Source organism: Parambassis ranga, chromosome 22 (genome assembly GCF_900634625.1).
Source record: "Parambassis ranga chromosome 22, fParRan2.1, whole genome shotgun sequence".
NCBI classification, from domain to species: Eukaryota; Metazoa; Chordata; class Actinopteri; family Ambassidae; genus Parambassis; species Parambassis ranga.
The window spans coordinates 13079169-13099628 of NC_041042.1; the positions used below are offsets into that span (position 1 = coordinate 13079169).

General features: G+C 41.6%; 2 protein-coding genes across 2 annotated transcripts; one reads left to right on the forward strand and one right to left on the reverse strand.

Moving 5' to 3' along the window:
- Window positions 1-202: 202 nt before the first annotated feature.
- On the forward strand, window positions 203-10535 carry plpp2a (phospholipid phosphatase 2a). The gene is made up of 6 exons (XM_028396214.1): window positions 203-484; window positions 8501-8652; window positions 8736-8998; window positions 9095-9152; window positions 9420-9596; window positions 9678-10535. The coding sequence occupies exons 1-6, from the start codon at window positions 424-426 to the stop codon at window positions 9825-9827; spliced, it is 861 nt and encodes a 286-aa protein (XP_028252015.1). The 5' UTR covers window positions 203-423; the 3' UTR covers window positions 9828-10535.
- Window positions 10536-12500: 1965 nt separating this feature from the next.
- On the reverse strand, window positions 12501-19257 carry LOC114427932 (amino-terminal enhancer of split-like). Its single transcript, XM_028396178.1, has 7 exons — window positions 18857-19257; window positions 16720-16817; window positions 16062-16125; window positions 15752-15796; window positions 15594-15656; window positions 15432-15506; window positions 12501-15294 (listed from the first exon to the last, which is right to left on the reverse strand). The coding sequence occupies exons 1-7, from the start codon at window positions 18881-18883 to the stop codon at window positions 15055-15057; spliced, it is 612 nt and encodes a 203-aa protein (XP_028251979.1). The 5' UTR covers window positions 18884-19257; the 3' UTR covers window positions 12501-15054.
- Window positions 19258-20460: the final 1203 nt, after the last annotated feature.

Below are 20460 nucleotides of genomic sequence, written 5' to 3' on the forward strand. Positions count from 1 at the left end.
TGTGAGTGGACAGTTTAACTGGAGAAAGTCCGTGTTTATCCAACACTATATCCAAAAATCAAATCCACCCGGAGGAAGAGGAAGAATCAAGAGAAAGTTTTGGCATGTTTCCTTCATTCGGGGGAAGACTGTCAGGAAACTGAACCAGCCAGATTTTTTGCGCTCTCACACAGACGCGCCTCCTCCGTGCGTAAAAAGGCAGGACCGCGTCCTCTGCTGCTCACCTGGGACAGTGCAGTGTACGTACAGACAGACAGGCAGGCAGGCTTTCAGGTGTGCAGAGCAGCGGAGCCGGAAGAGCCAGTAGGTCTATTTGTCCTGATAGTACTTCTTACAAAGTTACACCAGGTGGTTCTCAGACTCCGGCTCTGCCGCCTCCTTTTTTTTAAAAAAAAGCTCGTGTGATACAACGTCGGTGGAAACATGGCAGATCTTGGGAAGAAGCTGATTCTGATCGTGGTGGATATTCTTAGTGTCTTTGTTGGTGAGTACCTTGTTCTCCCCTCCTCCTCCTCCTCCTCCACGTTCACCTGACAACATGGCTGAACATAAGATAAGTGTCAGACTGTAGCTTTACGGCGAATTACGACTTTAAATAACTCCCTAATGTGTTTCTAAAAAAAAAAACCTTTATGGACTCGTTTGCGCAGTGACGCACGGGATTGCTCAATGGATCAGATTTATGGATCTATAACAGATAATCCACATGTTGCTTCATGGGTCTCTACTAGATTAGATGAAGTGCTTTTGTGTTCCAATTGCAAAAAGAAGGAAAGAACATGACGCCTGGCAGATATTTGATATGTGCAGTCAAACATTGTAAGTCATCTCTATCTTGTTCAAACAAGCCAAACAGAAGTTTTCCCAACACTGAGTAAAACTGCTGCAGCTTGTGTCCCTGCAGTGATATCTTTCACTAAAATCCTATAGGTTAACACGGGGACACATGCTCTTATCTGAGTCCTTGCATGTTTTGACAGCAGAGGCTGAGACTGACGCCTGTCAGTAATCTCACTTCCTGCCTGTGTGTGTGTGTCAAAAACATCATTCAGACTTTTGTGCAGATTTTTCCACCAGCACCCTGTGGCCTTTTCTGTAAAAAAAAACTCAGAGTCAGGAGGAAGAGCAAAGATCGATGGCAATGAATCTCTGTCTGACACCTAAAATCCTGTTTTGGAAACTGTGGTCCAGGTGTGTGTGTGTGTTGAGGTGTTGGGCTCCTTTAGTATGTTATGTTTGAGACCTGTTCAAGGAACAAAACGGCTTGTTGCGACTTGCTTTGCACAACCATACAAAGCCATTAACAGAATCTTTCAGGTGTTTGTGTCACATCTTCTCACATGTCTGACACTGACGGTTTGAAAGAAGCAGCAGCGATGTTGAATCCTCACTTTTTCTGGAGTGAATTATGGAGCGCATACCTGTCGGTGTGTGTGTGTTTTTTCTTCTTTGAATGTGTGCATCCAGTTGTGGACCCATCTGCTAGCTGACAGGGAGGAATGATAATGACCATCCTATACACAAGATTCATATGTGTGTGTCAGTGCCCTGCATGTTCAGCTTTTTGCGGGGTCATTGTTGGCCAGGAGAGTCATCCTTCCTCTGATGATGGATGCAAACATGTAAAAAGAACTCTCAAACTGAAGCGCTGATTCAACATGAGAGTTGAGAAATCAGAGATGAAATATTGTTTTTACTCTAGGTTGCCAATTTCTTTGGCTGACTAATCATTGATGGGTGTGAAAGTGAAGCTGTTTTCACTTCTGGGAGTCATTTCTATGACTTTCTCTATGTACATCCTCGCTATGCATATTGGATGATTACATTTGTGTCACAGTATTCTGGAGTCATCACTGCAAGACTCATCATGAAACCTGAAAGTTTCCTGTAAACCTGTCTTTTTTGAGCAATTCTAAGTAATCAAACCAGTCATAGACCAGATGGTAGTGGCTTCTTAAATAACATATTGTGGTACTTTTTCTTCTGAAACTGTAGAAAATCGGAAATCTTTCGAGGTTTTATATTGTTGCTTGGGCTAGATAAGATTTTAGCCTGTTTGTTATGATAGAGAGGAAAATACAGCTGACTTATTATCTATTGAAAATGTCAAAATGAAAGTGATGTGACGGCTCATAAAACACTTAAATCAAAGCAACACAAGCTTAACTAGTTTAAGGCTTGTAGCAAAGTTATAGTTCTCAATCAACCCCAAACATATTCAGTTTATTTTAAACACAGACAAATAACTTTATATGAATGTATTGCTTGTGTGTGGGTGACAAACAAAACTTTATCTCTAGTCAATATTTTTATCTCCTTTGTTGTTTTTAATGATGCTGTCTCCCATGAAGCATTAACCTCCTGCAGGATCACACCTAATTTACTGTTCCAAAAGTCTGTAGGAGGTGTGTGTGTGTGATATGGCAGGAATGCGCTGAATATCCTGGTTGTAACTGATTAGCCCTGTGTTTTATTCCTCCCTCTTCCTCTCTGCAGTCAGACCTCCATCCTGCCATTATCTGTCACTACTGCACACAGCAGATGCATACAAGTGTACATAGGAACAGATTGCAGACACACACACACAACAACACTCACAGATTTCACAGATATTACTGGGTCTCTTTTGTCTCATTTGAATCTTGCTTTAGTTAATTCACATATCATCATAACATATATATATACTGATTGTGTCACATCTCAGTCACATCTCAGACTAAGGTCTTCTGATAACTGTCTATGGTGTCACCTCGTGTTTACCTCACAGAGCTTTTAAACGCTGCTGTAATGTTTAGATCAGTTTTAAGCTGTGAGTTAAGAAACACCATTGAGAGGTTTTCCAGCTGCATAGTTTCTCCATCTCTACTGTATTTGACTTCTCTATGTTTTATCTGGTCTGTTTAGCAGATTAAAAAAAAATGGGAATTATGATGAAAAGAATCATGATGTTGGACACTTTGATATGTACACATCACAAGGAACAGGCTGCAAATGCTTCAAGTAGGAAATCTGCCAAAAAACATAGAGATAGATTTCATGTAAAACATGTAAATATGGTACCATATCTGGATGCAATAGGTATATAACATCTCTCATGATAGAAGATTAAAGTAAATATTAATGTTTTGTGTTGACGAGCTCCAACAATAAGGAAAAGAAACTGTGTATTTTTGTCGCAAAGATGCGACGCAGACACTGACTGACAACAGCTGTTGTCGTTCGTCCCTGCTAAATGTTATTCATGTGCCATTCTAACAATTTGTTGTCATGTTAAAAGACACACACACACTCATGCTGAGTAGCTTCTGCCAAATACGTGTCAGAGTCAAGTGGTGAGTGTTGACTTCTGCTCCCTAACATTCCTGTGGGAACAGAAAATGGAAGAGAGAGAGTGTGCATGTGTGTGTTAACATAACACACACATGCACAGGCTATGCATGTGCACTTCAGTGTGTTGTGCACTGTGGTTTCATAGGTTTGAGTCAGTATTGGTGGTGGTTACAAGTGAGAGGGGAAGACTTATTTCTGTATTTTTTTTGTGAATAATTAAAGGTCAACGTCAACACATCGGTAAGATAAGAGCTACAACCAATCCAGTTATTGATAACTTGACTGCAGTGTCCTGTGGGTGAACTTTTAATCAAAGAAAATGTAAAAACTAAGTGTGCCTCACTAGTGTCCCCAGCAACATTTTAACTTGATGGGGAAAAAACATAAACAACTCTTACGTCTATAGTCCGCAACCAGTTAAGCTTAGCTTAGCACAAAGACTGAAGACAGGGGAAGTGTTGTTTTTTTTTTTGTTTTTTTTTAAAAAGAGTTTTAGTGCTGCTAGGTGATGAATTTTCTGTTTTCCTTTGTAAGAAAATGTTGTGTGTCATGCAGTGCGATGTAGGATTTTTTCCTGGAAAAATCCCCAGCCTCACAGGAAGTGATGCACTTTCCTTGGAACAACGGTTTTCCTGGATTTAAATGCAGAATAACCAGCCAAGAAACTTTGATATGATGATGACCTTTTTGGACATAATCTCTGCAAGAAAAATCAGAGCAATGAACAACACTCCTGATTTCAATCTGTTCTCCATGTTGGAGTAATATCTCAAGAATGTAGCATTGAAAACACACACACACAGAGCAATGAGGATTTTAAAAAAGTGCCAAAATAAACAAAGAATGGATCTTCACATGTCTAAATATTAGTTTTTGGGCCACTTCAGTGTGATGTGAAACACCAGTCGCGAATCCTTGTCAGCTAACAAACTGTGAGATCGCCCAGCAGAGCTCACAGTCCTCTGCTGACATGCAGACCTCAGACAAATGTTCACATCGGCGTTCACCTATTTATGGGTTTGTCAATGTCTCACAATGAGCTTGACCGATTTTCTTGAGATCTGAATAACAGGAACACTTCTCCTCCCCGTCCTGCAGGGTTCAGAGGTCAAGGGGAAGTTGTACTTGCGTCTGATCCCAAATTCCACCATGTTTATTTTCTCAAAGTGGAATCAGGGATGTACTCTTGCCAAAAGAGATTATGAAAGCTTAAAACAATACTTTCTCTTCTTCCTTTTTTATCTCTCCTGTGGACGTTTTGTTACTGGAGACACAAAGTCAGCAGAAACTGTGTGTGTATGTTTGTGTGAACAGAGATTGAATCCCATTATTACATTGTTTGCAGCTGTAAAGGTCAATGGAGGAATGGAAACTCAAAAGCTACGTGTAAAATGTCACAGCAGGATGAAACAAGCTGATGTAGCCATTTATAGTGTATGTATGTATGTATATAGTATTGTTACAGACAGTTATACTTAGTAAAAGTATATTGTTACCAGCTTCTAGAAGGACTGGGTATCACAGCTGAATGATCAACTTCACAAAATATGGAAAATCTGAAGTTTGGAGAATTTAAGGTTATATTAGTTACAGAAGGAAAGGAAGGATCTGAGAAAGAAAGGAGATAAGGTAATAAGGAAGGACAAATGATCATCTTCAAAAACCGAAATCATTAATTAGTATACCTTCCTCAAAAGTAAAGGCCACCACTTTCACTCTAAGCTTGACTTCCTAAAGGAACTAGTTTCTCATAAACAGTTTAGTCAGAGATTTTTGAGCTCGACTGAGTCACCCCACCAACACAGGCCTATAAAAACATACCAGGCCTTCTGTAATAATACAGCAGATAAAAAACAGTCCTGCTCAGATAATAGAATCTCTCTGTGGGCTTGGCTCAAACGCAGACTCTCGAGGGGAGAAGCTCGATACAAAGGGGGACCGACTTCCTCACTCGGCTAAGCACTGGTTAGTCTTCACCGCACTTGTTTTGAAGGCCATGGCCCAACACTGTCCATTCACGTCCCCTCGCTCGCATAGCCACTGGAGGCTTGTGTCAAACAAGCAGGCTCTTATCTAAACATTATACTTGCACCCTGCAGAATAAACACTGGCCGGGCCTCACTTCAAAGAGAAGCTGAGAGCACGCTTGACCTGCTGGAATAATGAACTACGAGATGTGAAGAGCTAAAGGGAGGGCCTCCTTCTCTTCAATGAGGAAACTGCTCCTCATCAAAGATCATTAGCTGGTGACAAATCAGACTTTAGAGACCATTTAGGTCTCCCCAAAGACTACTCCACTGTTAAGTGGTGACATGTATTAGGAGGGTGTGGCAGACTGATAGCTGCTTAAAGAGACCGTGAGCAGGTTTAGACATATCAAAGACTGCAACGGAAAACTAGGATAGTCAGTGGCAGCTGGTGGTGAAATTGATTAGGTGGCCTAATAAATAAATTAGCCATTAGCCATAGAATAGCTAGTTAAAGTAAAAGTAACGTTCGCATTCACTCACTCTCTCTTTATATATATTTATACCGCATGCATGCACACACACACACACTTGTTTGACAGATTTTCACTGGTAAAATGACTTGATGACATTCATGACGATGGATTTGAACTCTTATGTAGCTACACTGAACCATGAATAAAACAATGAACAACAGCACAACTGGCATTACAGAGGCCAGACAGCATGGCTGCTGTCCTTTAAACAGTTTATAAACTGGGGCCTACCTTACTTAAGAAGAAGCTCACTCCGGCGGCCTTTCTTGGAGACAGAGCTGTTAATGACCATGTCATTAAAGTCTGGTGTTTTCTGATGAATTCCCGCTCTATAGAGAGCATATAGCCAGGGCGTTTAGTCTGTCCTGTCCCATTTTACTTTGTGGAAAACTTTTCTAATTTTTCCTCATAGGACATTGAAGAAAACGGATTATTGATATGATCCACCTCATTCATGTTAACGTCCGCCATTTTTCTTCTTCTTCTTCTTCGTGTTTTTTTCTTCTTCTTTGTGTTTTACTTCTTCTTTGGTGTTAGGCCAAATGAATAAATCACGGGGGCGTGAAACGACACCTGTCATTCATCATTTACCCGGCGCCAGCCTGGTGCTGATTGGTCAGAACCGATCGGCCTGTGGGTTAAATGAAGTTCGCCCAAACTGTCAGTAAAAGGTGAGGGCGGGACATGATACCTGTCAATCATTTACACCCGGAAAAGTACCGGTAAGAGCAGATTTGATGCGCCCATTACAGATCTCCTGTGTTATTCTTTTAACTATTTTCTGCTGTTACCACTTTAGCATTTAGTCTTAGTAAAACCTAAACGTATAACAATCTTGTGTATGTTATTTAGACAATAATTGTCTCAATTTATTGCATAATGTAGGGAGGGCTTGGCCCCACTAGCCGTCACTGGACAGAATCCATATAATATAAATAACAAAAAAGAAAATTACATCTATGTAAAATGAACGGTGACATATAAACACCACTCACTTTGGTCATAGGAGCTGGTGGTAATACTACCACCCGACAGAACAAGATGGCAGAAGCTAGCTACTAGCACGTTGACCTCGTCAGAGGGAGTTTATTTTAACCCTGTGCAGAAAAAATTAAGCAATACAAAATAATCAAAGATCAGTTTGACTTGATTACCTTACTTTTTTCTGCAGATATTATTATGAGTCCTTTCTGCCATGATGATAGGTCGGTGTCAGGCCTCTACACTGCAGCAGGGATGCGTGCTTGATAATCTTAGACAAAAAAAAGATTTTTAAGGATGTTTGACATTTAAATTTGTGCTAATTGCTCACCTGTGTGCACAAACCATTTTATTCTAATTAGTGGTAAGTGTCAGTCTCGTGAACACGCATACATGAAGACAGCATTTTTTTTCCCTCCACACAAATTAAGCGCTTAATTACCATTCTGTTTTTAAACTGTTCCCAAAACTCACACCTGGAAGCTGCCTCTGTGACCTCAGACTTAATTCACACTCTTGACCAGCAGACGTCTACATTATGTTCACACGACATCATCGTGCCAAAATGACCCGTCTGGATTGATGAAGATGTTTTTCTTCCTTGTGTTTGTCTTCATGTGGTTTCATTTAGTGCTGCCTGTCAGAGTGACGCGCACACTCTCTAGAGGAAGGAAGCAATCTGTTAGTTTAGAGCGGCTCTTATGGCATTAACCAATAAATATACTTTCTCCGGCTTGAGAAAACAAACTCCATCCATTCCTTGCTGTTATTAGCTTCAGCAGTTCAGCAGGAAGTTCTTGAAAACAGGAAGGTCATATTGTAGAAAGTGTCTGACATTAGCCCTGTAGATTAGACTATTGTCCTGCTCAGATTTAGGAGACAGCTTTACGTCCGCTTGCTGCTGCAGCGCTCCGTCTCTTTTGTTTGCACAGAGACAAACTGTTAAAGTTTTCTGTCTGTCCTGCACAAAAGCACAGACACAACCCAGCTCTCAGTACAACCCTGTGAATACATTTCTTCTGCATGTTTTTAGGAGTGTGTGTAGTATGTAGTATGAGGCTGTTTGCAGGTGTGTAAGTGTGTGTGTGTCCACGGGCGGCCCTGAGCTCCCAGGCCCTCTGCAGTGTAAACACTGCCCTCATGTCAAAGGTCACCGTGGTTGGGTTCCTGCTTGTTTCCATGGTGACAGGCGTTTGTGACCTGTGAAGATGAGGTTTTTTGCCTCTGATGACAAATTCATTCTCCAGGCAGAGCTGGGTCTTCTGTCTGCAGCCTAAAAAAGGAGTCCATCAGTGTGTTCTTAGCTGTTTCCTGAGCTGTAGTTCATTGTGCCGTGGTTCACTGGTCACCCCCCAGAGCTGCTTTCAGGATGGACCTCCTGCTTAGCACTGTAGTGCTCCTTTAGTGCTGTTTGTGCAAAGATGCATATTATTAGTGTCATTTCCTCTTATTTGCTGTGTTAACCTGAAGAATTTTATAGCTACGTGTGGCCAGCAGTTGTATGATTAAAATGAAGTGAGGTTTTGGTTGATCTGTGTAGAAAACAGTAAGTTTAACTTATAACTGTTAAAAAGACGTGTTTGATTTCTTCCTGCTTCTAGCCACATTGTGCTGTTTAAATAAGCATATTGTAGTAAACAATGAGCCAAAAATGAAGGTCTGACTGTCATCTCTTCGTCCCACCAGCGGCTCTGCCCTCAGCCATCCTTACGCTGAAGTTTACTCCTTACCAGAGAGGAATCTACTGCGATGACAGGAGCATCAGCTATCCCTACAGGAGAGACACCATTTCCCATGGAACCATGGCTGCTGTCACCATCACCTGCTCCATAGTCATTGTGAGTCCCAGTGTCTCCTCTCTTTAAGTCTATGAGTAAATGCTGTATTTTCCTGGTTGTATTATTTCCCCTTCACTCCACAGATCACTACAGGAGAGGCCTACCTGGTGTACACCAAACGGCTACACTCCAACTCCCAGTTCAACCAGTACCTCTCGGCTCTCTACAAAATTGTGGGCACCTACCTGTTTGGAGCAGCTGTCAGTCAGTCCCTGACCGACCTGGCAAAGTTCACCATAGGTCGCCCCCGTCCCAACTTCCTGTCCGTGTGCTCCCCAGTCACATGTAACGGATACATGGTGCAGATCAACTGTACCGGCAACCCACGCAACGTGACCGAGTCCAGGTGGGCTGACTGATAACGCCGATGGTTTAATGTTACAAAACATTTTTGTGTATTTGTCGCATTTATTTAAAAAAAAACCCCTCTCCTGCTCCTCAGGTTATCGTTTTACTCTGGCCACTCGTCCTTCGGGATGTACTGCATGCTGTTTCTATCGGTGAGTGTGTCTTTGTTGCGTGACACGTTTGCACGCGTATTTACTAAAAACACACTCATTTAAATCAAAACAAAAGAAAGTGAACGACACAGACGCACAGCCCCGAGTTTAAAAACACCATTGTTGTAACACTACACACTGAACAATGGCCGGAAGGTGACAGATTTAATGGTATAATACATGTTTTTTTTAAGAGTGAAATATGAGTTGCTAAAAAAAACCTCTCACTACAGCTCTCTTATAAAAATCTTTCGATGTAATCTGCAGCTCTACGTCCAGGCCAGAATGCAGGGGAAGTGGACCAGACTGGTCCGACCCACCATCCAGTTCTTCCTGGTGGCATTCGCGTTTTATGTGGGCTACACACGAGTTTCCGACTTCAAACACCACTGGAGTGACGTCCTGGTTGGACTTCTGCAGGGAGCCCTGATTGCTGTGCTCACTGTAAGTTTTTAAGTATTATCTGTTTTAAATGTCACTTAAAGCCTCGCTCCGATTCCACATTCTTGTTCTGCTTTCACTCAGGTTCGATATGTGTCAGACTTTTTTAAGCAGCGGCCTCCACTATGCACGGAAACAGAAACTACAGAAACCGAGCACCTCGAACGGAAACCGAACCCGCAGCCTTCGGACCAGCAGCAACGAAACCACTACAACTGTTCAGGACCTGTATGAACTCCTTGCTCCTCTTATTGGCCTGATCCTTTAACAACGCCGTTACCAAAGGATGTGTGTCTTCGCTGAGACAACTTCCAAAGTATTTTACAGCTACATAAACTTGGACTGTCGAAACAGAAGCTCCACCAAAAAGTGTGTCAGTTTTAAGAGTGTGTTTTGTGCAAACTTTTTAACACTTTTCTGCCCTTGAATGACAAAACTGAAGGCTGAAAGGTTTTCATTTCGTTACAGTCAGATAAGAGTGTTGTTATTTTATCTACACTGGATTGTATCACTGACACTGTTTTCCCTTTGAAGACGTCTCCATATTTTACGTTTTATTTTTTTGTGTAACAATGGACTGCTTCCACTGACATATAGTCACCTACACATCCATAATAATGTATAGCGCTAACATTCTTTTAAAAACTTTGTTTATAACTATCCAATATCCAGAACTATGTAACTTTTTATAAATGCATCACTATTATTTTTTTAATAGAGGAACATACAAGGACAAAGGGAGGTGTTACTGAGGCCTTTTCCTTGTTCCCCTTTTTGAACCACAATTTCAAATCTGACACAAAGTAAATACACCTTCATGGACCTCTTCCTTCCCTCTTTATAAAAACATGCACATTGTGAAATTGTACATAATGTAATCAGTTCTTTCCTTTATATTGTTGTGTGCAATTTTTTTTCTATAAATATTAGTGTATCAGAGTGTCGGCGTGTGCTTATTTTAAGAAGAAGAAGAAGAAGAAAAGAATGTATGTGGGGGGGCTTTACATTTTTGTTTTCATTGAGCTCCTCTCTGTTGTGTTCTTTTGCAAGCTGTGTACAACACAGTGACGCAGGGTTCGTGTCTGAACCTGCTGCAGACTGGCTGTGGGATTCCTCGCTGCCAGAGAAATGTTGAGCCACGTCAGGATGTTTTATCACACGGTAAAAAAAGGGGGAAGGAACCGTGACTAATTTCTAAAGCTCGTAACAGAAGGAATTTTGCTTTAGAAACATCTCAAGTTCTGTATGATCGGAGAGCACAGAACAGTTCCCACCTGGGTTCCTCCCACCATGTTAGGCTGAAGATGTGAGTTACTGGTTGTCTGTTAGCAATGCAATGCACTGGCGACCTGTCTAGAGTGTATGCTGCCTTTTGCCCTCTGGATGGTCTGTGGTCCACACACCTATAGACGCCACTGTATCATCGTAACTTAACAAGCCAGAGAACACAGAACAGCCCAAGGTGGAATTGAACCTTCTTATCTTCTTATGCACTGTTACTGTTACCTGCAGTGGAGGACGTAATGAAGCTTGGTACTTAAGTAAAAGTACAATTACTGCTACTTAAATAAAAGTCTTAAGTACTTACTTTTAAAAGTATTAAAAGTAAAAGTACTCACGCACCAAATACATACTATTGATTTCCATTGCAAGCCATATCTGAACAGGTTAAAATAATCAAAGAAATTATCTTAAAAATTCAATCCACTCTGCACCGGCCCCTTACGGTTCCTCCCACCGGTGGTGGGCCCATGGGAGGTCGGCCCCACGTCGCTCCTTCGGGCTAAGCCCGGCCGGGCCCCGTGGGGAAAGGCCCGGCCACCAGGCGCTCGCATTCTCTCTTAGTCTGGCCCATCACCCAGGACCTGTTTGCCTTGGGAGACCCTGCTGGGGGCATTAAGCCCCCGACAACATAGCTCCTAGGATCATCTGGGCACTCAAACCCCTCCACCACAGTAAGGTGGCGGTCCATGGAGGGTCCATAGACTGCTGCCCCCGCGACCCGGCCCCGGATAAGCGGTAGAAGATGGATGGATGGATGGATCTTAAAAATTAAAATCAAAATGGACAATGTGTAGTTAATTTACATTTTCAGTACCAGAAGCAGCTATGGACATGTCTGTGTGTCATGAGGCAGGCTGTGGGCATCAAGTGAACGGAGAGGCTGCTAATAAAAAAAACAGGCATTCACCATTTTTACTGTGTAAGTATTCCTGCTGTAGATTGATGGTATTATTCATGTTAATCGGACATTAATGGATGGACCTGTGTTAGCAGACAGTAGCTAACTAGTTAGCTAACTGAGCCAGAGCACCGGCATCATGACTGAGGCTCATTATAGAAACACAGCTGCAGCGTGACACCACCTCCATGCAGAGTCTGACCTCGCATCAGTCCAGCACTGTGTTCATAAAATTGAAGTAACTACAAACATTGTAGAACTGTAGTAGAGTAGAAAGTACAGGTAATAGCTGCAAAATGTAATGGAGTAAAAGTATAAAGTATGCACTATTATTTTTAAATGACTTAAGTACAAATACTTAGTTACTTTCCACCACTGTTACCTTTGGTATCCATGTTACCTGTTCACTGTCAATTGTTGAGGAGGTACAGCGTTAATTTTTAATGGGTCTCTGAGCGTTTGTCTGCTGGGCATACTGTTGATTTTAAGCACAGTTATGTATTGACTCATTCTGTGAATTGTTACTCATGCAAAGAGAATCGTACACACACTGACTCCCTTAAAATGACAACATGTGGCAAACCTCATACCAGAGTTCACAATCACACCGTGAACTAAATGTTTTAAATCAGGCTCACAAGTTACTTTTCATAAGTCTGTCCTTTAAAGTTACATTTTTTTGTCCTTCAGATTGTTTTTTTTTTCTGACTAATCAAACAAAAATGACCACTCTCAATCACATCTTTTATTTGTAAGGCACCATTGAAGCTTCCTTACTGCTAAAAGGTTGATTCATTTTCATTAGAATACACACTTGCTTGTTTACATCTGTTTTTTTTTGTAGTTTTTTTTGCCCAAGATATTTTAAATAGAGACTGTGTTCATAAACACATTTAACTGTTTTTTTTTTGTCCGCACAAAAAAAAAGGATAAAACATTTACAAACCTAAAGAACACAGTTAAGTGTTACAGCCTACTGAGAGAATGGGTGGGAGGAGAAGAAACAGGAAAAATGACATGGTACACAACATTGTGCCTCTCTTACTGTAGGCTTGTAATGCACACACACACAAAACACCAAAGTCTTCCAAGTTACACACACATTAAAAAGCAGCTTTGAAACATACAAAAATGCTTTAAAAAATATGTATATTGATATATTTATATGTATACAAATTGGCCCTTCACAGCAAAACAAACACACTTACCATTCACATGTCTGAGTTTTGCCAAAGGAGGTTTTACTACAGAGACTGTGACATCAGTATAAAGAGTGCAAACGACTAACTGATCTGATCTTGCGCTCAATATATTAAAGTCAAATTCTCCAGGGAGGGAAACTCTTCAGCTCCCTGACGCCAGTACAGACAGGGAGAGGAAAAACAAAAGAGTCACAACTTAAGTGCCTTTCAAATTAAAATGAAGAGGAAAAAGTTGAATCTCCATTCTCAGACATCAAAAGGTAGGTTGTCAAAGCTCTGGAAAGCACTCGCATTTAACAAGACCCACGGTCAGGAAATCAAGAACAATGTCACCACACTAGTTTTCTACCTGCCTTTCACACTAATCATCAATGAGAGGGCTCTGCTGCCCTCCGCTGCCTGAACAACAAACTCCACCCGTGCCCGGGTTTGTAGTCCTGTAGTCATTTCAACCATTACCAACAATCAATTATGTGTGAGAACAGTCAGCTGCTCAACCCAAAACCCTAAAAATCACCACATAAAGCACACTACAGGTCTGTGTGCGTTGTCTGCTTTTAGACCTACACACCTGTCTCCAATAGTATTACTTTAGCAACCATTGTTCATGACATTTAATCAAGCAGAGCCTGAGAATAAAGTCAATTAATGAAACAAATGGATGAAATCTGGTTATATATTGTATTATTATAACTACACTACTAAATATCTCTTAAACCAAATGACTGAGAATTCAGGCTCCACTGCACGACTATCCAAGAATGTAACACAAAAAAAAACAGGTGGAAAAATCATACTATCCAGAGGTATCAGTACGTAGGCTCATGTTTGAAAATGTCTAGAATATGAAAACAAGGCTGCAACAATTGATTATAATGTTTCTTTCAAATCGAGGCATTTGTTGTTTACAGAGCTTTAGCAACCCACCTGCAAGATACACTAAAGAGGAGGGAGGAGAAGCTTCCCCCCTCATAGCCACACATAAATCCAACAAGCCGTCCGAATAAAGTGAAAGCCTCTGCTAACGTACAGAAATACCAAACTCGGCCATCTGATGCTGTTCAAGTTTCGTTTCAAAGTGGACCAGCATGTGGAAAAGACAGAGGAGCATAGAGGGCGCGGAAAATTACAAAAAGGTGCTTAAAGAAAAAAAAAATCAAATTTAACAAGTGTTTTCTTCTTCTCCAGTCACACACACACACTAACACACAGACACCTCATAAGGTCAAATCATAGCCTGACTGAGTTCAGGAAAACAACATGTCAAAATAAACTCAGAGCTTTAACTCATTTAAGTCATGGTCGGTCCCATGTAGAGCGCATAGCAGCAGCAGCAGCTAGGCCTTCGAAGCACAAACTAACTTATCATTTGTACAAACTACAGGTTTTTAATGGAACAAAATCCCATTCATTTGGGACTGAGGTACACTGCTAAGATAATGCATCCAGTGACTGGTCGTATGAAAACGCATGAAATGGTGAAAAAAAAATCATATGTTTGAAGGGACAGGTTTCAGAGGATCTACTGTACATCATGAGCGCAGGGAAGGTGTTTATAGGGAACTGAGATGTTGTTAAAGCTGCTTATTAACCCTGGCAAACAGCAGCCAGTCAGAAACAATGAGGGGGACTTCAGAGGGCATGGAAACAAACACTGGAAACTGATCTGATAACAAAATGAAGTAAGAAAAATAAATCTGAGAGGCAGATCTATGTTCAGATCCATGTTCGTCCTCAGCTCTCTTTCCAAATGGGAAAAACATTTATCTTGGTTGAGCTTACACTAAAAAAGCGTCTAATTAAGTTCTAGAAGCCTGAACCGACTTTACTACCACTAAATAATAGGAACATTTAACTCTCACTGTCAGCCAATCAGGAGTTTCATTCTCTGCACATCCAAAAGATTCAGCTCTGTTCTCTGATCATCATCCTTTCAACAGCACTCCTCTATTATTGACGCTCAGCGAACAGGCAGCCAGACTTACATCTACCTCCATTTACAGTTACAGTTTAACCTTTCTTTTACGACACTTTTGACACGCTATACCATCACACTCCAAACCTCCTTCACTGCAAACTAGTCTGACTTGTCCCCGTCGTCTCCTCTGGGTGCTCTTTCAGCGGCTTCTCTGGCCTTATCTTCCTTCACCACTTGGGGCTGGCCGTGGGAGTAGTTGGCCAGGATGGAGGAGAGGGAGAGCAGGCCGGAGCTGGAGGAGACGGCAGGCAGGGTCGGTGGGGTGAGGCCAAGGGGCAGCGGCGCCACAGGCAAGGCCAGGCCCTGGAGCTGGGAGAGGTGCTGCACCTGGAGCTGTTGCTGTGAAGATAGAAACTAATTAATGCCTACAGGCATTTACTGCTATACATTTTTTATCCCAATGTCTTGTTCGAGTACACCACAGCAAACATCTGGTAGCATAACAAACTGCCAGCTCATACACGCTCATCACTCACTCGTATGATGGAGTTCATCTCAGGAGGCGTGACCTGTTTGGCTCTCTCAATGGCACCCATGACTTGTTGTTGATGCTGAAACAAAAAGGTTGAATAGTCAGGCACAACTTAACAGAACTCAAAACAACAACAGAGAATGTATGCGGGCGTCTCTGTAGTCACCTCCTGTGACAGGTAAGGCAGAACCTGAGCACAGATCCCGTTCAGTCTCTTCACTATTTCAGCCTACGAAGAAAAAGATAAAAAAAATTAGGTCAAACCAGCAAAGTTCCAGTGTGCAGTTTATAGAAGGAGGCTGAAAAACAGGAGACCATAGTTACCTGTTTGTGCATTTCAATGTTCAGTCCATAGGACATTTCATAGTACTGCAATAATAATAAAAAAAATAGAATCAAATAAAGCAACACATTCTGTACGTTTTCCCACACTGATGATGTTTTTATTTCCATGTCATCTGTATTGGCTTAAGAGCTGTTTATCTGCAGCTCATGGTGCTGTGAGGAAACACGAGGAAGCCACAAAGCAAAACAGATTTCATGCTGATGAAGCTGATCGAGTCCTCCCTGGTGATATTGCGACACTAAAAAAGATGCTGGTTAGCAGATCAGATTAAGTAAATGCCATACTCACCATGATATAGTGACGCTGCATCTCTGACTTTTCAGAGGCAAGTTTGTCACACTCCAACTTCAAACTGTGCACAAAGAAGAAGGTTTTCAGTTTGATTGGGATTCTCTTTATATGCAAGTCGGCACTTTCTCATAAAAATTGACAACATGGACCTTTTTGCTGCATCTACTATTTGGCTTAAGGGAGGGTCATGGTGGCAACACTGGAGGAGACGGTCCCTTTTTTTACAATATGGCAAACAAACGCCTGCTGAATTCAAACATAGCAGAGAGAGCCTGGAAGATGACATCTGTCCTGGAGGGCCGATCATCAACTCCCACAGAGTTGGAGTTCAACTGTATAATGATCCATTTGCTGCTTGACCAAAGTGTATAGATGTGGGACGAGTGTGCCTCTAGGTTTTTATTAAACTGACTCCTACGACTTTAAAAATTGACTCTGTTGAGGAATAGCTGTGGAGTTTTGTATATTTATTCCTAAGCTTGTCATGTTTATGCTAAGCTAAGCAGATTGTCTGCTGGCACCAGCTTCATATTTAGATTATTAAGAGGCTAAATACTCAAAGAAAGTATGACTTGTATGCAACAATACAACATCTTATAATTTGACTAAAATATATCTGTGGTAAGGCAGCTCAAACTGTTGAAAATGTTCAGACCTGTGGTACTGTGCTTGCAGGAACTGGAACTCATCCTTGATGCGGTCACAGGAATCAGAAGTGGTAAATTTGAGAGGTTGACTGGACTGAGATGACGCCTGTGAAACAGAACAACATGTTAAGTTACGTCGCTTTAACCAACACATCACGCTCTCATTCCACAGACAGGAAGCAGAAATGTCTTAAAAGCTACATGCACACAAGTGTCTTTCCTGCTGCTGAGTGTGTGTATTTAACGAAAGTGTGTTTGGGGTTGTTTAGAAACAGCAGTTCGACCTCTGAGATTAACCCTTTGAGAGGATAGCCAAAATGAAGGTCAGCCTGAACGAGGCCCTTTGTCAGCATAAAAGGAGATAAAATACAGAGGCAGCATGTTTGACTAATAGTATACAATCAGCAAGAGCTGGATAGACGTCCACAGCTGTCTCCAAGGAGCCAAAACAAGACATCTGTCAATACAGGAGCACCAGTTCCGGTTGTTTTAAGCACCGCAGAGTGCGTTGATTGAAGAAATGTGTTTACAGAAGGCTAAGTGTCCCTATGCTGACCATATGTGAAAGGTATTTAGGGGCTGCATTAGAAGTCTGGTTGTGCATAGACTACACTTAAACCAACAGTCCAAAGCTGTAATCCAGGGTTTATCTAGTTCCCTAAACCTCATTACTCTCTAAATAAGTGGCACAAGGGCAAGAGGTTTCCAGCTGGATTACGGGATTGAACAGAGATGATAGAACCAGGCGGTTGCACAGAGGTCGAAAAAACTCTGCACCCAAATACCGTGTAAAGTGCAAAAACATTGAGCCGTCACCGGTCGATCGAGGAAAATCAATGAGTTGCGCAAGTTATTCGGTCAAGCAAATATTCAAAACTATTTCTGTGTGTTGTGGTTGGCTTGTTTTTTTGTCATTTTAGATACAACGCAATCAGCCGGAAAACAGTGTCTTATCTGCAGAGTTTCATTCTCAATTCACAGTTTGAAACTCGTCACCACGTCACCACGATTCATTGCTGTGAGACGATCCTTGCTTCAGAAAGAGGAACAGCAGTCACATGTCAGACCTAACCAACAATAATACACTGCTTTTTTTTTTTTTTTACAAACAAAACCTGCCTGACGTGCAGCCTTATATGACCATGAAGCACCACTGTGGGTGTGTTTGTTGTGGTGCCTCTGTTATTTTGTGTACAGCACTTCCTTTCCTTGTGGTTTTTACGAGGGTCATTTACTGCTCTGCGTGTTGCAGTTTGTATGGTACTGATACTATGATAAGCGTATCAGCACTGCAACCAAAGCCGAAGAAATGAACAACAGATGAACCTGTTGTTTTCCAGTGCTTATTTAGTGAATAATCAACATAACATACTTTGACACACAATAAGCTGGAGCCAGTGAATGATAGGCCATAATCACTACACTTAAAATGTGTTTCTTATCATTGCAGACCTACAGTAGACAAGACGACATATTTGAATGTCTGTTTTATCATTTTTTTGTACAATTTTCTGACATTTAACAGCCACAAGATTGATGGGAATCTAAAATAATACAAAAATGCAATGCTAGGCTAACAACTGACCAAACACTGTGGCAGGATGCTTTTCAAAGCTTTAAAGGAATAATATTACTCGCTGTGACTACCTAATACAGTCAACCTGGCATTAGCTGCACACATACCTAATCTTAATGGGTTAATTAATCTAGCAAATAGCAGTATTTTTCCATAAATTGTATTCAGACCCCTTCAGTGACCGTATGTTTTCCATTTTGTGTCCAAAATATTTTTCACAGAATTCATGCAAGCAGACGTATACGTAGTTTGCTGCTTTCTGAAGTTAGAATGGAGCTAAATAGCACTGAAAAACAAAGTCAATTAGCTGTTTTGATTCTAGCTAGCTAACAAGAGACATGTGTTTACTCGAAAATAAGCGTTATAGATCATATCTACGTTAACGTTTATGCATAATCTACACCGTAACGGAGCAGACACGATGAGGAGATGCAGAGAAAGGTCTGGCTTTGTGCGGGGAGCTGACAGCTACCTGCAACCAGCAGCGCTGTATCAGCTGTCGGTTGCTAGCTAGCGTTAGCTCAGCTTGCTCAGTTTCCACCCGGGACAAGTTCAACTAGCCAACTTACCGAGTGCCTTGATTGAGGAAACATCATGTCAGCAGTGTGTTTCGCCGTGTTTCCTTGGTCTAATCGAACTACCAAGCTAGCTGGCTAAGCTAACAGGTCCCCAGATATTATTAAATGATTGGAGACGATATTGGCACTTTGTACTCTGTCATCCTTTATAATAATGTTAGCTAACGTCAAAGCAGCGGCAGCCGAAGATCGACTTCTGGTCTCTGCAGGCAGAAAAGGCTTCTTCCGATGATGAAAAAAAAAGGCTCTTCAAAGGAACATAAGGTCTTTTTGGAATAACGTTACTGCTACGCCTCCCCGGGGAAACCCTGGATGTTGACACATGAGCCCCCGACTTTCCTCTGCTTTGAAGAGAAGAGCAGCATCACCCGGAAAACAAACCGAGCGGCGGAGGAGCGGGCGCCCCGTGTGACACAGAGATGAACTGACCGGCTGGTGCTTACAGCAGGGCCGCACGCAGAGGGGCTGCGGGCTGCAGAGCTGTGGCACCAGTATTAACCATAACCTGCACGTCTGGTTAAATTATTGTACATTTCTTGTAAAATATTTCATTAACAAATTGCACAACCCCTGAAAAAACACCTAAATATTATTATAATTAAGTTAAAAAAATTATGTGACCCCCTGCATCACCATCAGCTGTGATGTGCTGCTGATATCATTTCATGTTGGCACCAATATATGGATAAACCTTTGACCAATAATATCATGTGCTATTATCTTCTAAGGCCCCGTTCACACTGGAGTAAGTCAATCCAGCTAGAGTGGGATTAAATCTAGATACGTTCAGACCTATTTTATTTTTTAAATCTGGCTATCACACACAGGTGTCCATGCTCAATCTGGCTTGTTGTTGTCCTCCAAACTGCTAGGTGGCGCCTCATAATATACAGAGTCCATTCAGGCCATGGTAGGTCTGCGCATGCACATGCGTCGCTCATTCTTTCGTTTTTTTTCGGTTCAAAAAGCATTTATTCCTTTGTAGCCCTGTTGAAAATAAACTCGGGGCAAAGCAGTCGTAGTTTGACGGTTGTTTACACACAAATTTGTACGCGACCCAGACACTGTCCCCATACACCAGAAGCATCACGTCACTAGCTGGATTTGCTAGCCAAATTTGCGTTCAGACCTGAGCCAGATGCGAGCCAATCCGGCTAGATCCACCTCGATATATCTGGATTTGCGTTGTTCAGACTCAGAAAAAAATGATCCAGATACAGCCCGAATCCCACTCTAGCCCCATTGATTTCTCAAGTACGAACAGGGTCTATGTGATTCCAACTGCATGGTATTGAGGGTATTGTAAACGGTGCACCTTACACATCATTTGTCTGCATTGTATGTTAAGCAAGAATATATATATACAGTATTCTAATATTGAAGAGCATGTGATATGTTAACAATGGCTCATAATTAACCCTAAAAGATTGGTGATGGTATTATATTTTATGGTAGAAAATATGTTATAAAGACGCGTGTTATCTGAGCTTCTAATGAAACACACTCTGCACACACAGCATCAGCAAGTATAGGAACAAATTTATTTCAATTTAAAACAGATACCTTGTCATTATGTTTCTCTCTTAGAAGGCGGC

What these genes read in the sequence shown, in the direction of transcription:
- LOC114427932 (XM_028396178.1), bottom strand. Translation starts at nt 18,883, where the DNA reads ATGATGTTTCCTCAATCAAGGCACTCG. An exon ending in TTCCTCAATCAAGGCACTCG is followed by an intron (nt 16,818 to 18,856) that starts GTAAGTTGGCTA and finishes TCTGTTTCACAG; the next exon opens with GCGTCATCTCAGTCCAGTCA. An exon ending in TGCCTTACCTGTCACAGGAG is followed by an intron (nt 15,507 to 15,593) that starts GTGACTACAGAG and finishes TTTTTGTTTCAG; the next exon opens with CATCAACAACAAGTCATGGG.
- plpp2a (XM_028396214.1), top strand. Translation starts at nt 424, where the DNA reads ATGGCAGATCTTGGGAAGAAGCTGATTCTGATCGTGGTGGATATTCTT. An exon ending in TCACCTGCTCCATAGTCATT is followed by an intron (nt 8,653 to 8,735) that starts GTGAGTCCCAGT and finishes TTCACTCCACAG; the next exon opens with ATCACTACAGGAGAGGCCTA. An exon ending in CCCTGATTGCTGTGCTCACT is followed by an intron (nt 9,597 to 9,677) that starts GTAAGTTTTTAA and finishes GCTTTCACTCAG; the next exon opens with GTTCGATATGTGTCAGACTT.